We start from the raw sequence: 18,872 nt of genomic DNA, 5'->3' as shown, positions 1-18,872 counted from the left end.
GTGAGACCTTCATTATGGACGTCTCGTGATGCAGCTGGCTCCGGCACCAAGTGCTCCTATCCCTTCAATTGTCCCTTCAATCTGGGTGGGAATGAAGGATTGTCGCCGCTCTCTCCACACAGCTAGCACGAGGTAACAGTGGACTGGGCCAGGGCTAGCTTTCCTCTCTCTCTGGCTCCCTCCTCATCACCATGGTCTACTGGGGACCTCCCTGCTCCCACAGCTGCCCTCGTATTATGGTAAGCACCCAACAGAGTACACACTCCAAGCCTCTTTCATCCCAGGTTCCCTCACTGCTGCTCAAATAAGGGCTGACAAGAAAGCAGTCTGACTGGATTCGTTTAGACTAACATGTGAGTGGTTGCCAACTCCTTGAGCCCCACCAGGTGCATGCTACAGGGAAGATGCTATCTCTAATTGGCTGGCTTTCCAGCAGTGCAACAAAGTCATCAATTCTAACAGCGTATGGATTAGACGTCAGTAAGGATTTTTTTTTAGTTCTCCATCTCTAATCCATAAAGTCCCAAAAATGCTTAAGAGGCTTTATTTTTTTTTCCGATTTTTTTTTTTTTAACAATAGCTCTCATGGTGGCAACAGCCATGGCGGTCCTGTGAGAATCCAAAAACACCCTGAAACACTCTGTCATCTGTTTCTTGTCTGACGCAAAACAGAAATACGTTCAAGTACATGTGACCGCGAGTAAGAAAAATATACAACTGTATTTAAAACACTTAAATAATTCTAAAAAACATCATCCATTCAGTTCCAACAAAGGAGTTAATAACACCCAGACACGCTTTCCAGAAATACTGGACGCTACTTGAGAAACGAGTGACCAGGAGATTGTCTCAGATCTTTCTAATTAGAAAAAGGCAGATACAGATATAGGTACATATCTATATATATATATATTATTTTTTCCTGGGAAGTTAAACATTGAGCAGGTCAAAATGCAAACCGGTGTTATTAGATCATAAGCCTAAATATTGTCACTTCCTCTGTCTGAATGGTGCTTTGGCTGTCAGCAAGTCAGATAGCTTTCCCTTAAAGAGAGTAACTTACAACAATTCCCCACCCTCGCAAAGTAACTGCAGTGTCTTTGTGTGGAAGAATCCGGACCTCACCGTGTTCACGTGTCTGCATTGGCTGCCCTGCTCCGAGGTCCACCAAGCCTGGACCCACATCTCTAGCTTGGAAGCCCATCAGGGCTTCTCACTTGACCCCTCAGAGTCAAAGCCGCTACCCTGACACACAAGGTAGAGAGCTCGGGACACCCAAGCCAAAGGGCTGTCTCCACTGGCTTTGCCAGGTAAAGAATCTGGACCACAAACCAGACATCTGTGTGGCGACAGCCCATCAATGTTAGCTCTCCCCTTCCAAAACAAACAAACAAACCAAGGAACAGTCCCAGCAGGTCCTCACAGCAAACATAACCTTCCTGGCCCACGAGCCGCACATCCCGGGGGGAGTGAGTGTCCCGACTCTGGGGAAGCAAAACAAGCAGCAACCACTGGTTCCTTCCTCCTGCTCTGACGAGCCGGTACCCAGGGTCCCCTGGTCTGCTCCCATCCAGTCACGTCGAGCTTCCCACGAGGATGAAAGGACAGGTCACTACGTAATACTGAGGGCGAGTGGGCAGAATAGGCCGAGGCACTTGGGAGCCCGGGGGCAAGGAGGCGTCTGCAGGCAGCCATCGCTCGCTGGCTCGCTCTCAGTGAGTCAACAGTTTGAGCCGAGTAAACCAGCTGACCAGGAGCGAGGGCTCTGTGGAGGACGACTTTGCGGACGACGGGGAAGCCTTCTTTTTGGTCCCTTCCTCCTGGAATGGAATGGTGGCGCTGCTGTGGAGGTCTGAGCTGAGGAAGCAGCGGCTCCCGCGGATGTAGTCTGCGCCCCGCACCAGGTGCCGCTCGGCGGAGGGCCTGGGGAAGCGGTAGGCTGGGGAGCCGCTTTCTTCCACAATGGGAGGGATGCGCTCGTTGCTGAAGTACCGACAGAGGGCGTCCTCACCTGTCAGACAAAGCCAAGAGCGCCATTACAGTTACCACGGTGACAGACTGACGGGCTCCCGCTCACTGTCCCTCCGCCCCCAAAATGCGTGGGCCATGATTCACAGTCTTGTGTGATTTGCTTCCAGTTTGTGATGTGATGCAATTATCCTGTTGGTTGTTAAATCCTAGCTTCTTTGCCATCAAGGAGGCAGGATCAGTGGCACTTCATTCCATCTACAGGACCAGGTGGCCTCTTGAGTCCATATGAGATATAGAGTGGACCAGGAGAACCTCGGTCCCCAATAGAAAGACGAGTCGGGAGGGGAGCACACCCTGAGGTCACTATGCTGTGAGCTTTCGCACCTAGAGGAAGGTAGAGCCCAAGACACATGGAGCTCTCCCAGGGACACCAAGCCCACAGAGTGAACAGACACTGACCTTGGAGCTCAGAGAGAGAGACAGCTGGCACTCTACACTGGGAAATCTCACCCCGAGCTGTGAAAACGCCTTCCTGTTTGTTAGCAGCCACCCTCTGACAGTGACCGCAACGCCAGAGCATGGAGGCAGCATCCACTGGACCAAGCTGTGCACCAAGTAAGTTCTGATGCACAGCGACACTATACAGAGATACTGCCCGGTCCTGTCCAGCCTCACCATGGCTCCGAGGCCTGAGCCTGTGGTTACAGCCATGGTGTCGATCCATCTCTTGAGGGCCTTCCTCTTTTTCACTGCCACTCTACCAAACAGGATGTCTTTGCTCCAAATTCTGCCACCACATCTAAAACTGGGTCCTATGTCCTGCTTCTCCCCTCCCCCTGCCAAGGATGGGCCCTGGCCCTGCCGATGAAAGGACTCATCTACTCTGAGAGGTAATCTAATGGGTGTCTAGAGAGCAGAACTGGAAGAGGCCCACCTTACTTCAAGAAGCTCTGGAGACACAGTAGTTATTAAGTACTACTACTAAGCTACTAACTGAAAGTTCAGTGGTTCAAGCCCACCCAAAGATGGTCTGGCATTAGACAGTGATGATGGTGACACCCCTCTGTGAATACACGACAAGCCATGAGTTGTGTCTTTGCAGAGGATAGATTATACCCCAGGAAGAGCCCTGGTAGAAGTCCTCCTTACATGCTGGGTGCTGACCTCAAGGATAGCAGTTCGAAACCACTAGCCACTCTAGGGAAGAAAAATGAGGCTTTGTGCTCCTGTAAAGATTTACAGCCTCCGAAACCCAGAGGGGCAGTTCTCCTGTCCTGTAGGGTCATTGTGAGTCAGAATGGCCTCAAGGGCAGCGTGTGAAGGAGCAGGTGACGGAAGGGCCCTGATCTCTCTGCTCCCAGGAACGCCTACCATCTCAGAAACCAGGGTTTCTATGAACCAGGAGTGATTCCATGGCAGTGGGTTTTTAAAGCAATATTCTGAAAACAAAGCAAAACAAAACTAAATGTGGGCCCTGTGCCGACACTGCTTACTGTAAAACAATCATCCTAAGAAACACATCAAAGGAGGGAAGGGGGAGCAAAGTATTCCTCACATTCCCAAACTCCATATGGACACAGAATCTGCTGCCTGACTCATGGCACAGAATCTGCTGCCTGTAGAGCACGGCAGAATGGTCCCTAGGGTTTACCAGACTGTCCATGGAGCTGCTGACCATGTGGTTAGTGGGCCAATGCTTTTAACCTACCACTCCACGAGGGCTCCTTCAATATGTGTAGGGAAACTCACTCGCTGCCACTGAGTCAATTCCGACTCAAAGCAACCCCGCAGGGCAGAGCAGAGCTGCCCTGTGGGTTTCCGCGGGTGTACAGGGAGGGAAAAAGGCTACATCCCAGCTTGCAGTGTAGTCAAGAGCCCACAAGCCTAAACAAAGGACAGCCCTGCCACCTGCTGATGGCTCACAAGATTTCCCTGGGCCTCCGTGGGAGGCTTAAACTCCAGACTGGCTTTTCTCCTCTTCCCACTGGAGTGTCTACCAGTGGATGCAGGCGCACTGTGACAACCGAGCCAGTGCCCTGCATATGTCAGGGTTGGCCTGGCTTCTAGAATGCCCTCCCTCTCTCTAGGTAAAGCCCAGAGAACTGTCAGCTTTCACCTGCTCTGTGTGAATGAACATGGCTGGAGGATAACTGCAGATAGTTGCAGGTGATCGATCCCTCAAGGGGAAGAAACTTTGTACACACTTTCACCGAGACTCGTGTAACCACCCGAAACTTTGATCACAGGAAATGAAACGTGATTTTCTTTTCACATAGCAATTAATCTTTGCCTCTGGGACTGGAGTGGGGGGAAAATTAAAGCACAAGCCAGTTCATCAGAAATCAAACTGACTTTAATAATCGTCATAAAACTGACGACGTTATTACTGAATGAATGACCTTCTGCCATAGGAACACGAGGTCGTTAATGCCCGCAACCTCTTAAAAACACACGAGACTAATGAGGATACTTAGAACCGCCAGGATTACGTCCTTCTGCCATTTTTGAAAACAAGGCTGATAGCAGTCATCGACCCATCTGTTTTTGCAGATGAGAAGGAAAAAAACCAAAAAACTCACTATCATTAAAGTTGATCATTAGGGCTGGAGTCCCCATTTTCAATTCTGGGTTGGCTTCCATGCAACTCACCTTTCCTCCCGTGGCCTCGAGGTCTCGCAAAAGGGTCGACAATGCCCATCCAGCTCCCGTCGGCAGGCATGGACAAGGGCCGCGGCTTGCCTGCTCAGAGAGGGCAGGGAGAAAGAGGGCACGGTTGGCGAATGTCTGGGCTTCAGAGAACTCTGCCCCACTGCTCCCTGTATAACTCTGCCCCGGCAGTGTGACAAACAGCACCACATGCAGACACGATGACATCTTTTAAAGAACAGCAAGACTGTGCGCAGCGAAGGTCAGAGGCAGGACACAGCAACTGCATGTCTGCAGAGCAAGGCAGCTGAGGGGTCCAAGTTGACCATGGAGACAGCGGAGCTTGGATGCAGATGGAGCTGAGACTGCACCGGGCTCCACTGCGCGGCTGTGAATGAGAAAGGGCTCGAGCCCCGCCCAGCACGCAGATTTATGGTTTCCTCGGGGTTACCACTCCAGTCTGCCAGACTCACCCAGCACCTTCCCAAACAGGAAAGGAACCAGGAAGCGAAGCAAACACAGCCGGCAGAACAACGCAAGCACCAGGAACTCACCATAAGATGGTGTTTTCTCTCTGAGCTTTGTGGGCAGAATACTCGTTTCGGCGGAATAGCCGGGCAGCTGGTCCGAGTCGGCAATGGTGAATCTGCGCCTTCTGCTCTCATGGTCCAGGAAGGAATTTGGGGACTCTGAGCCTTTGGGAGCAGGCAAGGGCTGTTTGCACTTACTGAATCCTCCATAAACCAAGCCCCCCTTCTCCTCCCTGGAAGAGAACAGGAAAGCTGTAAGCTGATGACAAGAACTCTCCTACACAGAAGCAGGGAGGAAGCCTGCTCTGACTGGCACACAGAAGACGGCTAAACTCCTCTAGTGTGCTGCAGGAGAAAGCATTGTTTTCCTCATGCCCAGCTGCCCCTCCGTCACAGGCATCCTGTTGTCCCATGACCCCTTCCAGCACACACCCAGGGCTCACCGCTCACTACCATCAGGTCGATTCTGACTCAGCCACCCTGTGGGGCAGAAGAGGACTGCCCTGTGAGTTTCTGAGAGTGCAACTCGGGGTTTCCCAAAGTGGTGACACCTACACTTTATCCTGGATTACAGACTATCATCCAAAAGGTGTCCATTATCAGGAAGGCAATGGGTGGGAGTTTCCACTCCCCTCCCCACAAAGGGGCGGGAGCTCAAACCAGTTTGGGAACCTGTGCTGTCAATTTTTTCAGGACCGGAAAGCCTCGTCTTCCTCCCGAGGGGCACCTGGCTGCTTCCAACCGCTGCCCGTACAGTTAGGAGCCCGATGTGTAACCCACGAGGCCATCAGGGATCCCTGCCGGTGTGCACCGGTCACATTGAATGAGGATGAGACATGGCCTGAGGCCATGAGAATGAGGATCCTCTCGTGGTGTAGTGGTTATGCGATGAACTACAATCCACAAGGTCGACAGTTGGAAACCACCAGACACTCCAAGGGAGAAAGACGGGGCTTTCTACTCCAGTGAAGAGTTACAATCTCAGAAACTCACAAGGGCAGTTCTATTCGGTCCCATAGGGTCGCTATGAGTCGGCACTGACTCGATGCCGTGAGTTTTTTATGGAGGACCTCAGAGTAAGTGCCATCGTTTTCAAACACATCTGAACAATTCATATCGATTTTCCAAAGGGGCACCTCTATATTCTCGGGTTTCTGTGGCTGTACTGCCCTGTCAACAACAAAGATGCAATTTGTGGTCAGGTACGATCTGTGGAATCACTTTCTTCATGGCCGGAGGAGTAGCACTGCCGAGGTCCAGCAGGCAGGGCTCTTGATGAGTTGTCATATTTTAAATATGATGTCCAAAACACAAAGGCCCAGCAGAGACTACTTTCCGAACAAAAGTACAGACTCTGGCAAACACTGGGTTACCAGTAGCGGCTGAGCTGAGTGCGTGCCACTGGCCGGTTATACTTACTTGCTTGTATTCCCTGTTTCATCACACACTCGGTGCCAAAGGGATTAGAGAAAATATTGACTCCACTAGGCACAAAGGTGAGCCAGAAACCAGGCTGTTTCCCTGTGACATCCCGCTATTCTGAAGAAAATCTGCTGTGTCACACACCTCTCCCCTTCAAATCCAGCCCCTTTGGAACCTGGAAGCCTGGCTCATCATTTCCCCAGAAATGAAGCTTCCCTGCCTCGTTACTGTGTTTTCTGTCATCACCCATCTGCATGACTTATTGTAAGAAGATACCCTGGGGTGGGTGTGTCCCCAGGCATACCCTCCTGTTCCCTTAGGGGCAAAGGTTATGTTCACTCAGCTGTGAACCAAAAGGTCAGCATTCGGAACCAACCCAAGGGGCTCCATGGGAGGAAGACATGGCATTTGACTCTTGTAAAAAATCTCGTTTTGTTAGGTGCCGACTCACAGCGACCCGACTCACAAGAGAGGGAAACACAGCTCAGCCCTGTACCGTGCTCACAGTTGTTACATTTGAGCCCACTCTTTTGGCCACTGTGCCGGTCCATCTTGTCCAGGGCCTTCCTGGCAGCTATATGCTATCTGGTAAGTGCTGGACAAGCCAAGATTCAGGAAGAGGACCGAACAACCCCCCCAATAATACCATCAAACCGATTCCGACTCAAAGAGAGCCCCATCTTTCTCCCACAGAGTGGGCTGTGGTTTTGAACTCCTGACCTTGACGTTAGCAACTCAATGCACAACCACGATGCCCTCAGGGCTCCCACATGGGCAGTCACTGTGTTGAGATCAACGCGATGTAAGAGGAGAGCACGACAACACAACCCCCCCAAGAATATGGACACCCCACACCTGCACTGGTTCCTTCTGTAAGTCCTGTAAAGAGGACATCTGTACACAACAGTCCCCATCACTCATCTCACAAGCATCCTCCTCCACCGAAATGCTTCTGGTACAGAGACGACAGCTGACGCTTCCAGGCCCCAAATCCTCCCCGGGAGGTGTGTTCACAATGCGTACCCGACACAAGGTTGTATGTTTTCATGCACTTGGCCAAAGTAAGGTACTTTAATCTTCTCTTATTACAGTGTCTCCCTTCCCACCAATGACAGGACTCCAAGCTGCACACTTCCAGGACCTGTCCCTGCACTCCCCTCCCCTCTGCAGCTTCCTCCAGCAGTGCCCCGGTGGTCTCCGCAGCCAGCCGCCAGGCACAAGGACCACACCCACCCGGGAGCTGCCCGGGACGTACCGGGGGGAGTAGGGCACGGCTGGCGGGGGCGGGATGTGGAGGTCCAGGATGGCCGGCTTCTCCTTCCTCAGAGAGCTGTCTGTGGTGTTCTCGGGGGACTGGGTGGTCGTGGGCGGAGGAGAGGTCTGAAATGAGAGCAGGACAAGGGGCATCAGAGGTGGAGGCCTACTCCGGGTCACCTCCCCACGCCCCAGCCTGGCACCATGACCCGTGTCAGCAAAGTGACTCCACCAAGCGTGTCCAGTCCTGAGCAACCTGCAGCTTGCATGGCTCTACGGGGACACTCAATGCTAACGGGGAGTTTGGGACTGCCCACGTGAGGTGGTTCCAGCACAGAATTCTTGCCTTCTCCCTGGGAGATCCACCCTAAAAGAGACGGGACAACTGCCCCTGTGGACTTCCCAGCCTGTAACTCTTTCCTGGAGTAGAAAGTCGCATCCTTCTCCCGCGCAGTGGCTGGTGGTTTTGAACTGCTGCCTTGGTGGTTAGCAGCCCCACGCATGACCCACTATGCCAGCAGGGCTCTCGACTTGATGGTAGTGATGGTTTTTTGTTTGGGGGAGACTTGACTTCAAATCCCACCCAACAGCGGACCTATATGGCCACCACCCATCTTTCAGTGGAGGCTGGTGTGCGGCTCAGGTGCTCAGCAGTGTGCAGCCCAGCTTCCAGACTGAGCTGGACTAGGAAAAAAGGCCGGCCATCTGAAACTGGGTCATGGGAAACCCTGCAATCACTGACCCCCCGGCGGAGGGCAGAGGCAGGGCAGTGCATTCTTCCACCGTGCACGTCAAGGACCAGCCGGAGGACGGCTAACAGCAGACATGGACCCGTTGTGGTGGAGTCCGAGGAGCTCCCACTGCTTCTACTGGTGAGGGCTGTGGATTTAGGTTCCTCCCTCTCCGTTATGATCCAGTCTACGCCTCTGGCTAGCTGTGTATCTCGGGGGAAATGACGCCCCACCTCTGTGCCTCACTCATAAACCAGGAAGAACAGGGCCAGCCCTGGGTAGCTGTGACAACAGAGCATGACAGTAAGTCAAAAGGACACAGGTTCCCGGTGAGGCCATGGTAAATGCACAACCCCACAATGCTTTAATTCTGTATTATACACACACTCACAGGCACCCAGTCAATGCTGACTCATAGCACCCCCTGTGGGTGTTCCCAGACTGTAACTTGATGGAGGGAGAAAGCCCTGTCTTTCTTCTATGGAGCAGCTGGTGGTTTCGAACTGCTGACCAAGAGAATGACAGCCCAATGCTTAATTACTCTGCCAGCAGGGCTCTCTATATTGTGCACACACACAAGTTCGTTTTGAAACTTAACAAAAAAAAATCCAGGCACGTTTTCTGTCATTACCCTGCTTAGGCCTCAGCAGGAACCCTGGTGGCACAAGAGTTAAGCGCTTGGCAGTATATGGACAGGCTGGCGGTCAGAACCCCACCAGCTGCTTTGTGGACAGAAAAGCGCAGGTGGCCCGTTCCCATGAAGGTGCCAGCCGACAGCCACTGGGCTGGGAGGGACATGGGGACACAGAGAGACAAGGACTTGGCTGGACTCTCCCAGAATGCTGTCACCTCCAGAGCCTCGACCTGGGCGGCGAACACGTCACCCCTCAGATGGACTCCTCACTCTCAGGTGGGCATCTCAGCATGCCCTAGAAGATGGGGCCAGAGCCGGGATCCTCAGAAACCCCAGAGACCCATTACCACCTCTGCCAATGTGCTCCCTCTGCCCGATGCTGTATCTCTGCAGTAGTCTTGCCCTTGTCCCATTTGCAACTCAATAAATGTTCTCTTTAAAGAAAGACAGCTAGAGAGATCCGTAGATAGAGAAAGACATACGCATACAAAGTTGAAAGACTTTTTTAAAAGCTCGAAGGAAAAGTTCACTGGAGAATTCCCTGATAAAGTAATCTCATACTCTCTCGCTGCCAGCCACTGTGTTGATCCCATCTCATAGCAACCGTACAGGACAGGGCACAACTGCCCCTCTGGTTTCCGAGCCTGTCACTCTTCACAGAGTAGAAGGCCCTAACAAGAAACGAGTCCCGAGGTTCACTCGGATGGGTGCTGCATGACGGGTGAGCCTGGGAAACTCCCTGCTGCACACGTTGCTCCCTAAAGGATAAGCACCACCTGACTCAGTTCCATGAACCATCTGCAACAAACATACACCATCCTGAGCTCAGACTGCTGGTTCTCCCCAAACGCACTACCATCGAGTCAACCCTGACTCACAGCGACCCCACGGGACAGGGTAGAACAGGACTTGGGGGTGCCCGAGCCTGTCACTCTTTACAGGAGTAGAAAGCCTTGTCTTTCTAATACCCGATGGCCTCAAACTTTTGACCTTATGGCTAGTAGGCCAGCTCGTAGGCACTATGTCACCAGGGCCCTCAATGGCTCTCCTAGGGAGAAGGAGAGGGAGACCCACACTGAGGAGACTCTGGGTGCTGTTGAGGGTGAGAGAAACCACACACAATGACCCTGATTCATGTCTCTGAATTGTACTTTGCTACATACATGTTTATCACAGTAAAAAAAAAATACTCTGTATCAAGAATCCTCATTTACCAGGAGTGTGACCTGAAAACAGACTAATAAGCTTTTTCAGTAGCCAGACAGCTTAAAAAAATAAAAAGCAAAACACTGCTATGGAGTCAATCCTCAACCCTGCAGGACAGAGTAGAACTGGCCTGTATGGTTTCCAAGGCTGTAAAGCGGAGGCAGGGACACACTCTGGCAAGGAGCCGGGCTGACCCCGGGGCTGCAGTGATGGGATCCAGCATAGGAACAACTGTGAGGACGGCCCTGGACCAGGCAGTGTTTCCCTCTGCTGTGCTCAGGGCGATCAGTCCTGACTCGATGGCCCAGAACAACAAACGCTGTGCAGAAGGAGAAGGCCTCATTTTCTCCCTTGCAGACCAACTGGTGGAGTTAAACTACTGACCTCATGATTAGCAGCCCAAGGAGTAATCCAATATGCCCCAGGGCTCCTCATGACATTGAAAAGCACTTGGTAGACTCCTCTGAGGAGGGGTGAGCCCTACACCCAGACAACCCAACACCCAGACAGGAAGCAGGCAGTGAGGTAAGGGCAGGACGAATCCGGCTGACAGAAAGAGCAGGTGTTCTGGAAACTAGGTGCATGTTGGAGGGATGGCAAGATCACCTATAGCTGGGCAGCGCGTGACTCTCTCGGCACCTGTTTCCATGTGTGTGGAGGAGACCAGGCATCAGAGATGCTTGGGTTGGCGCCACAAGACAGTCAGAAGAGGCCACAAGGTACCTTCAACATGGCAACGAGGACATCAAATCCTAATTGTCTGTAAGTTCAGGCCTTCAATGAAAACAGTCGCACGTCGCAAATGGGGCCCCTGCCCTGGGACCGCACAGCTCTGGGATGGCTATGTTCACAGGGTGGAGTTTGCACACAATCAGACGCAGGAACACAGCCAACTCCTGGCCCGAAACTCCTTCACTTGGTCAAAGGTCCCTTCCGTCTGGTGGGTGTGCAATGCCAGGGAGGCTGGCTCACCCTGGCCTCCCTGCACCGAGACGGGCTGGGTAACAACCCTGAGCTACCTGCACGGGAGGCGGCTTCCAGCGCAGGTTCTTCAGGGGTGCGGGGGTGAAGTTGAAGGACCCCGTGGGACGCTTCTTCAGCAGTAGCACAACCCCTGTGGGGTTCTCTCTCAGCTTCTTCACCAGGTTTTTGAGCTGCCACCCCACCTTGAAAAAAGCAAAGAAAGAGGCAAGGGGCTCACGTGGGAATCAGGGAACACATCAAACCTTAGTTAGAAGCGATCGCCAGAAGGCTCGGGCAAGTGGGCAGAGGAGAGTCTGCTCGCTTTGGTACAAACTGGGAGAGTGGGACGCTGGATACACACTGCACGTGTTTAACAAGCTCAAGCAAGACAGGCTGGGGCTTAAGGAAGGTTCTAGAGATGGACAGTGAGCCCGAAGGCTCGGCGTACACGCTTACCACCGTCTGCCGGTTGACTTGGATGACCTCGTCACCAGCGTGGATCCGCTGCGATCTGTCGGCCGGAGACTAAACAGAAGGAAACACAGAGCCCGGTCATTCTCTGACACCCTCTCATTTTCCCCGCCTCTGCCCCCTTTTTCCTGCTTCTGCAGACCACCAGCAGGGCGATGACCTTTTAGTGGGGGGAAAGAAATCAGCCGACTTTCGTCTCCCGTGACCACAGGAGCTGTGGAGCCTGGCAGAGGAATATACCATGTGGCCTGTGATCAGCTGATGCTTGGCCCCAAACACAGGGCTCATCGAAGGAGGCCCGGGGAATATAGACGCATTACAGACCATGATGGACAATGATGAGGTGATAAAAGCAGCTGATTGTTGTAAAAATATCTCCCTTAAAATGAGTCTGTGAAAGCCCATTGTTCAAACTTGTAAACACCATCTCTGTGGTTCTGACTGCCACTTCCTTGTAAATGATTAAGAAGAGTCTCTCTCTCTCTCTCTCTCTCTCTCTCTCTCTCTCTCTCTCTCTCTCCTTGCCATCTCCATGTGATAAAACAGCCGTTAAAGAATCCCTATGAAAAGGCTATTCAACCAGGGAGAGCTTGGCCATAAAGATGCCTATCCCCCTAAAGGAAACCCAACTGAAAGGTTTTCTTTGTCTTAAGGAGGAGGAGTCCAAGAAGACTGAGTTTTCAGTGACAACAAGGTCCAGGCTTCTTTGTTCCCCTAATAACAGACCCAAACGCACTGCTGTGGAGTCAACTCAAAGCGGCCCTGCAGGACAGGGCAGAACACTGTGAGTTCCCAAGACTGGGCTCCTCGCAGGAGTAGAAAGCCCCCGTCTTTCTCCAGCTGAGGAGCTGGTGGTTTCAAACTGCTGACCTTGCAGTTAGAACTCAAACTTGTATCTGCTCTGCCTTTAGGGCTCCAACCATAATAATACTTAGCTACAAATTTAGGGGTGGTGGTGGTAATATATGCATGTGTGCTGCGTATACGTACCTAGTCATAAAGGGCTATCGAGTGTTTGTTAGATGTGTGTTCTTAAGCATTCCCGGTGCAAGCAGCCCAGGAGTAGCCCATGCTTACGAAGACACCACACGAGGGGCTTCAAGATGGAACTAAAGGATCCCTGAAATGTCCCACCAATGTTTGGGAGGCCCCTCCTATGGCTGACAGGGCGGGAAAGGAAGGACCTCTAATTCCTAATGACAGTCCTGTGTTATCTCAGCCAGAAGATGGGACTGTGTGGCTGGCACCATGGCCGCGGAACGGTGTACAGCCAGCCTCACGCGTCGCCCCTCGGGGCATGAGGAGGGCGGCCAGTCCCTCTCAGGACACACGGGCGAGGGTTCTCGCTACAGTTCCCAGCAGCAGACGCACCGCCCAGGTCCATGCAGGTCCAACGCAAAGCCTTAAAAACAGCCAGGCTGTCGCCATAACAACCAGAAGCACCTCACCTGAGAGGCTGGTCTGTGCTCCCCACGGGGAGATGACCTGTTTCCAGTCCCTAGTGAGGCACTCAGAAAACGGGAACTTACCAGGGCTCCCGTTGCGGGCCCTGGTGTGTCAAGTTCAGCCCACTACCTACTTAGATCTGATCGCTGCAGCCCAGATTGAAAGAGACATTTGTTACGGGAAGGTCCAGCGTGTACCCACCTTACACCCTCCCCCTCCGCATTCCGAGAAGGCCCCAGGGCCAAGGAGTCCTGTTCACAGATGTGCCGCCCTCCAAAACCATCTCCAGTGGCCTGAGGTGACATCCCTTCCTAAGGATCCTGGGGCGACTCATTCCTCAAGTGTCCCTACCAAGTGATTACAAGGTCTGCTTGGCAGAACGCCGGTAAAGAGAGAGCTCGATACCGAGACACCCCCACCTCGGGCTGCCAGAGCCGGACCACTGAAAGTCAATGCTTGTCTACGTTTGGCTGCAGAAGGGCGATGACCTGAAAAAGGCCACTGTCCTTCGGATGCTAATCTGGTTGTCACCTGATCTCGGGGTCGGGGCACTGGGCTATGGCTGGGATCCTGGTGAGATTCTTATCGAGGTCTTGAACAACCTCAGCAGAGAGGGCAGATAGACAATCGCCAGACACTGCCAGCCAGACCTGCGCATGCTCCGTGCCTCTCAGGGCGCCTCCGAAAGCAGCACAGCTAAGACTGGAGAAGGCCCGCTGGCCTTGACTCAGCCTGGAGTCCAAGGTAGAACAAGGTCATGTTACGGCCCAGCACACACAGACCCCTGGAGGAGGAGGGGGAGGAGGAGGAGGAGGAGGAAGACAATTCCCCTGGGAGCACAGTGGGATGACTTATGCCAACCTGACCCCATCCTTCCACGAGAACACTCTGATTCTGAGTCTGGTGATGGATGGGAGAGCCACAAGGCCGCTCTGGGAGGGGTTCTGTGTGCGCTGGGCCATAACATGACCTTGTTCCACCTGGGTACCCAGGGCCGGAATGTGTCAAGAGGCCCAGCTACAACCTGGAACTGCACAGCCAGCTAGACGCAACAGGGTGTCAACACAGCTCCAACGCTTCCCAGGCAGAAGACACCGAGCTTTGAGAGAGGCAGAGATGGGAAAACGTGGAGGTGGGTTGTGGCACTGGCCAAGCAGCAGCAAACACGAGAAGACACCGAGCTTTGAGAGAGGCGGAGATGGGAAAACGTGGAGGCGGGTCGTGGCACTGGCCAAGCAGCAGCATACACGGGCGGGTGCCACGGAATTGCACGTGTGTTGACGTGGCGATGAGTGACATGTGTACTGACCACAATTCAAAACTTTCAAGAATAAACAGATATCTGACATTCTGGGTCCTGGATTCATCCGGCTGCAAGCCACACACACACACCAAGTGGCACACGGTTGTGTTCTTATCATTGCTTGGTTCCCATGGACACGGGTCTCCGACAAAGAGTAGGTCTGTCCACAGTCTGCATCATGGATTCTTTAATCAGCAGCTCCCCACCACTACCACCACACACACACACACACACACACGCACACGCACACGCATACGCACATGCTCTTGCGTAGAAGCAGAGCTTTCTGTGCGGTCATGGCCGTCCGGGGACTGGATATAATGAGACCTCCCAGTGTTTCTCACTGTGGTCTCACAACACTAGCTCAACCGGCATCACGCCCCCAAGGCATCACGCCTCTTCCCTTTTCCCCTGTCAGAACTGTGCATTTTACTTATAGTTCATTGGCCACCTTACTCACTACCATCGAGTCAATACTGACTCACAGCGATCCACTGAGGGTTTCTGAGACTGTAATGTTGACAAGAGCAGAAAGCCCAGTCTTTCTCCTGAGAACCTGCTGGTGGTTTTGAAATGCCAACCACGCAGACTGCAGCTCAATGCAAAACCACTATACCATCAGGGCTCCTTGGGCGACCTTAAGCAATGTCTTGCTACAGCAATCTAGTGTTTGTGTCACATGGCCTAATCAAAGACCGTGGTGTTTTATTCTACCCAAAGGCTTAGCAGCAGCTGTGAAATGAGCCAATCAAAGGACACTTCATGAGACCACTTCAAGGGACAAATGGGAAAAGTTTTAAACAGGTAAGGACTTTCCTACCAAAGGGAACAAGCAGCCTTTAAAGACCGCCAAGTGGGGGGAGTACCAGGGAGAATGCTCAAACAATGGGCTAGGCTGCTGGCAGGTGTTCATGTGGGTGGAATGGAAGACAGTCCTTGTTCACAAGAGGGAGATAAAAAATCAAGGAGCAGGGGGAGGGTAAACTCCTAGGGGACTGATGAGTCCTTTAAACTGCTGAATCCAAAATGGATAGATCTGAAATGTAAGCCCCCACCTCATTTCCAATAAAACCATAAACCAAATTCACTGCCACTGAGTCAATACTAACTCATTGCAACCCCGAGGGGCAGGTCAAACTGTGAGTTTCTGAGACTGTAACTGTTTACAGGAGTAGAAAGCCCTGTCTTTCTCTCGAGGAGCTGATGGTTGATTCAAACTGCCAACCTTGCAGCTATCAGCTCACTTGTCACCACCGCACCATTAAAGAAGGCTCAGTAACAAAGGCTCAAAATCAGACGAGTTTTATACAAAACAGATTGTACAGGTAGTAAGCACACCCTCCCCACTTAGTCCTCCTTGATAACACAGAGGGAAGATTCCACACACTCCTGCTTCTTGAGACACAGGCCCCGGGAAGCTATTCAAACATGCGACCGTCGCATGACGTCAACCAAAAGCTGGCCATGCCGTAGGGAGGAAGAAGAGAGCATTCAGAGGTGTCTCCTTCTCACACATTCAAAACCCCTGTGGGGCTAAAGACAAACTGGATGTACCAGAAGTTACAGAACTTGGTAAACAATCTACAAAAGTTCTAAATACTGTGGGAAAGCCTTGCTCTTTCTACTCAAAGGGCTGGTGGGGAAGGGAGTCCTAAGGTCATGATCTTGCCAAACACTACAAAATGTTGTTAGGGGCTGCCGGGTGGGTTCCAGCTCACAGCAACCTCCTGGGGGGCAGAAGGCCACACGGCCGGGCCCTGAGCCATCCTCGCCAGTGCTGCTGGGATTGAGGCCACGGCTGCATCTCCTTGAGGGTCTGCCTGGTTTCCACCAACCCCCGACTTTATTCAGGCCTCATAACGATATTACAGAAGACAACACTCTCGTGGGAGTCTGTGTCGGGTAAAATGTTTGGGCACAAACAAGGATCCCAGCAAACAGCAACGACGATGGGAGAGCGACTGCCGAAGACGGAGAGAGCACCGTTTTCTGTACAATGCTCTTAAGTGCTGGGGGAAGGAAGGAGGAAGGAGGGAGGGATGGAGGGAGGGAGGGAATGAGGGAGGGAGGGAGGGGTGGCAGCAAAATCTGGGCGGGGTCTGTGAACAGGCACAGTGCAGGGCAATTTACATACTAAACTGCCAACAGCAGGTGACAAGCCAGGCTCCGGCGACAGAAATCAACAACACAGACACGCAGGTTTTGACTGTGTACAATAACCATAACCGCACATTCAAATGACAAGCGAGAGCCCTCCGGTCGTGTTTGCTTAAGCCCAGCGTGGCCTCGCCCTCGGAGGGCCCCCTCCACTTACATTCTCCGTGGTTCCCGTGATCACATGCAATCCGTCATAGGTCGACTTGATGTACATGCCCTGGAGGGAGGGAGGGAGGGACGCACACGTTAACTCATGGCTCCGACCTTCAGAAATCGCGGGCGCAGTTGATGCCAACTCTCGGGACAGGACACGATGCTCCGCCAGCGTGCTCCCGAGATGGTTCATCCTGATGGGAACAGCCTGCATCTTCTTTCTCTGAAGAGAAGCTGGGGGTGGTTGGCCCGCTGGCCTCCTGGCCAGAGGCTCAATGCCTAGCACACTGCTCAATGCCTCGGGCTCCTTACGAAACAGAAGGCGGTCTCTCAGAGTGCTCAGGAAAGCAGTGTATCATTGCTGTCCTTGCTGGGTGCCATTCAGTCGGTTCTGACTCCCTGGGACCCATCTACAACAGAACAGAACACCACCCGAATTCCACCCTCACAGCTGTGCGTAGGTTTGAACCCTGGGTAAGAGAATTATGGGAAAGAAACCAAGAACTCTTGTCCACGGCGATACGTGTGCTGAGCACCTACCAGGCCTTCCCCGGGTTTCACGTTCGGCAGATGGACCTCCTGCAGACACGCGCACTGGCTCATGAGAGGGTCGGTGGTGGACCGGATGGTTTTGTCACAGATGCCATTTAAAACCTTGACCTGGAGTTGGGGTGGGAAAGAGTCGGGAAGGTTCAGCCACTCACTGAGTTCATCTAAAGCTAGGTTTTGTAGAAGTGCGGTCCACCCACCACCTCCAGTTACACAGGGCAATCGTTAGGCTAGCCCCTGGCCCTCAGAGTCCGTGCTTGTGCCCCGTGGGAACAATGCCACCAGTGTGGCTTTGTTGAGATCGGCTGCTTCCTCTAGGACCCCACTCACTCACTAAAGAGCGGCCATGCCAAGCCCATTGCCACCGAGTCGATCCCGGCTCACGACGACCCCAGAGAGGGTGTCCCAGACCATCAATTTTTATAGGAGCTTCTGGTGGGCTTGAACCACCAACCTTGCGGTCAGCTGCCCAAGGCCTGACCCAAGTACCACCAGGGCTCCTTACGGAGGAATACAGCCCACAAGTCCCCTGGCAGCGGGTAGAGAAGCATCTACTCCTCAACCGCCTATCTTCTGCTATCGGCTGCACCCACATTTTCCCCAACCCCAGATGCTGATGAGGCTGAATGCGCTCTTTCTGGCCACACTGCGTTTTCATTACTAGATGACAGGGTCGCTAGGAGTCAGAATTCCCTCAACGGCAGGGAGTCTCTGTGTGAGACCACTTGAGACGACTTCTCCCAGCCATCCTCCAAAACCCCAAAGCAAACTGTCATGGAGTCGTTCCTGACTCACAGAGACCCTAAGGACAGCATAGAACTGCCACTAGGAGTGTCCAAGCCTGTTCCTCTAGAAGGGAGAAAATAGCCTCGTCTTTCTCCCACAGAGCGGCTGGTGGATTTGAAGGGCTGACCTTGTGGCTAGCAGCCCATTACACCACCAGTGCTCCTCCAAGCAATTGTAGGTTTACAGGAAAACTGTACAGAAAAGTACAGAATGTTCCCAGCTACCCACTACCCCTGCTCACTGCTCCTCCTGTTACTGACATCGGGAAGTAGTGTGGCCTCGTTGTTACCGGTGATGAACCAATAGTAATCCGTTTTTTTATTAAATGCAGATGCGAGTTTACCCAGGATCCACTCTGTACACAGTCCAAACGCACAATAGCCTTACCCACGCGCACAGCATCCTACACAACAGTGTGCTGCTGCCCTGTGCCACGGAGTCCCTTCTCTGTGCCACCCTACAGGGCAGGGTAGAACCGCACCACCAGGTCTCCTGGGTGCCAATTGCTATAGGAACAGGCAGGCAGGTCTTTTCTTCATTTGAGCCACGCATTTCTGTTAGCAGCTAAGTGACTACCTGTTGTCCACAAGAGTTTCAGGGCCCTAAAAATCTCCTGCACTCCGCCTATTTATACCTGCCCCTCCCTTCAT

At 52.8% G+C, this 18,872-nt stretch overlaps 1 protein-coding gene across 3 annotated transcripts in view; it reads right to left on the bottom strand.

The window, feature by feature from the left end:
- Positions 1 to 528: 528 nt before the first annotated feature.
- Positions 529 to 18,872, bottom strand: part of CNKSR3 (CNKSR family member 3) — a 103,987-nt gene continuing 85,643 nt past the window's right edge. For 2 of the 3 annotated variants that reach the window (XM_075554348.1, XM_075554350.1), the window contains 8 exons: positions 17,428 to 17,547; positions 16,892 to 16,951; positions 11,814 to 11,882; positions 11,414 to 11,560; positions 7,825 to 7,949; positions 5,172 to 5,380; positions 4,621 to 4,710; positions 529 to 2,011 (listed from right to left, as the gene is read on the bottom strand). In XM_075554348.1, coding sequence (XP_075410463.1) covers positions 1,713 to 2,011; positions 4,621 to 4,710; positions 5,172 to 5,380; positions 7,825 to 7,949; positions 11,414 to 11,560; positions 11,814 to 11,882; positions 16,892 to 16,951; positions 17,428 to 17,547 — 1,119 coding nt within the window. In that variant the 3' untranslated portion in view covers positions 529 to 1,712. The remainder of the gene's footprint in view (positions 2,012 to 4,620; positions 4,711 to 5,171; positions 5,381 to 7,824; positions 7,950 to 11,413; positions 11,561 to 11,813; positions 11,883 to 16,891; positions 16,952 to 17,427; positions 17,548 to 18,872) is intronic. The other variant, XM_075554351.1, reaches the window with a different exon arrangement.

The sequence above is a fragment of the Tenrec ecaudatus genome, chromosome 7, assembly GCF_050624435.1.
Source record: "Tenrec ecaudatus isolate mTenEca1 chromosome 7, mTenEca1.hap1, whole genome shotgun sequence".
Classification (NCBI taxonomy): Eukaryota; Metazoa; Chordata; class Mammalia; order Afrosoricida; family Tenrecidae; genus Tenrec; species Tenrec ecaudatus.
The sequence above is the reverse complement of the archived record's forward strand: the minus strand, read 5'-3'. Positions and strand labels throughout refer to the sequence as shown.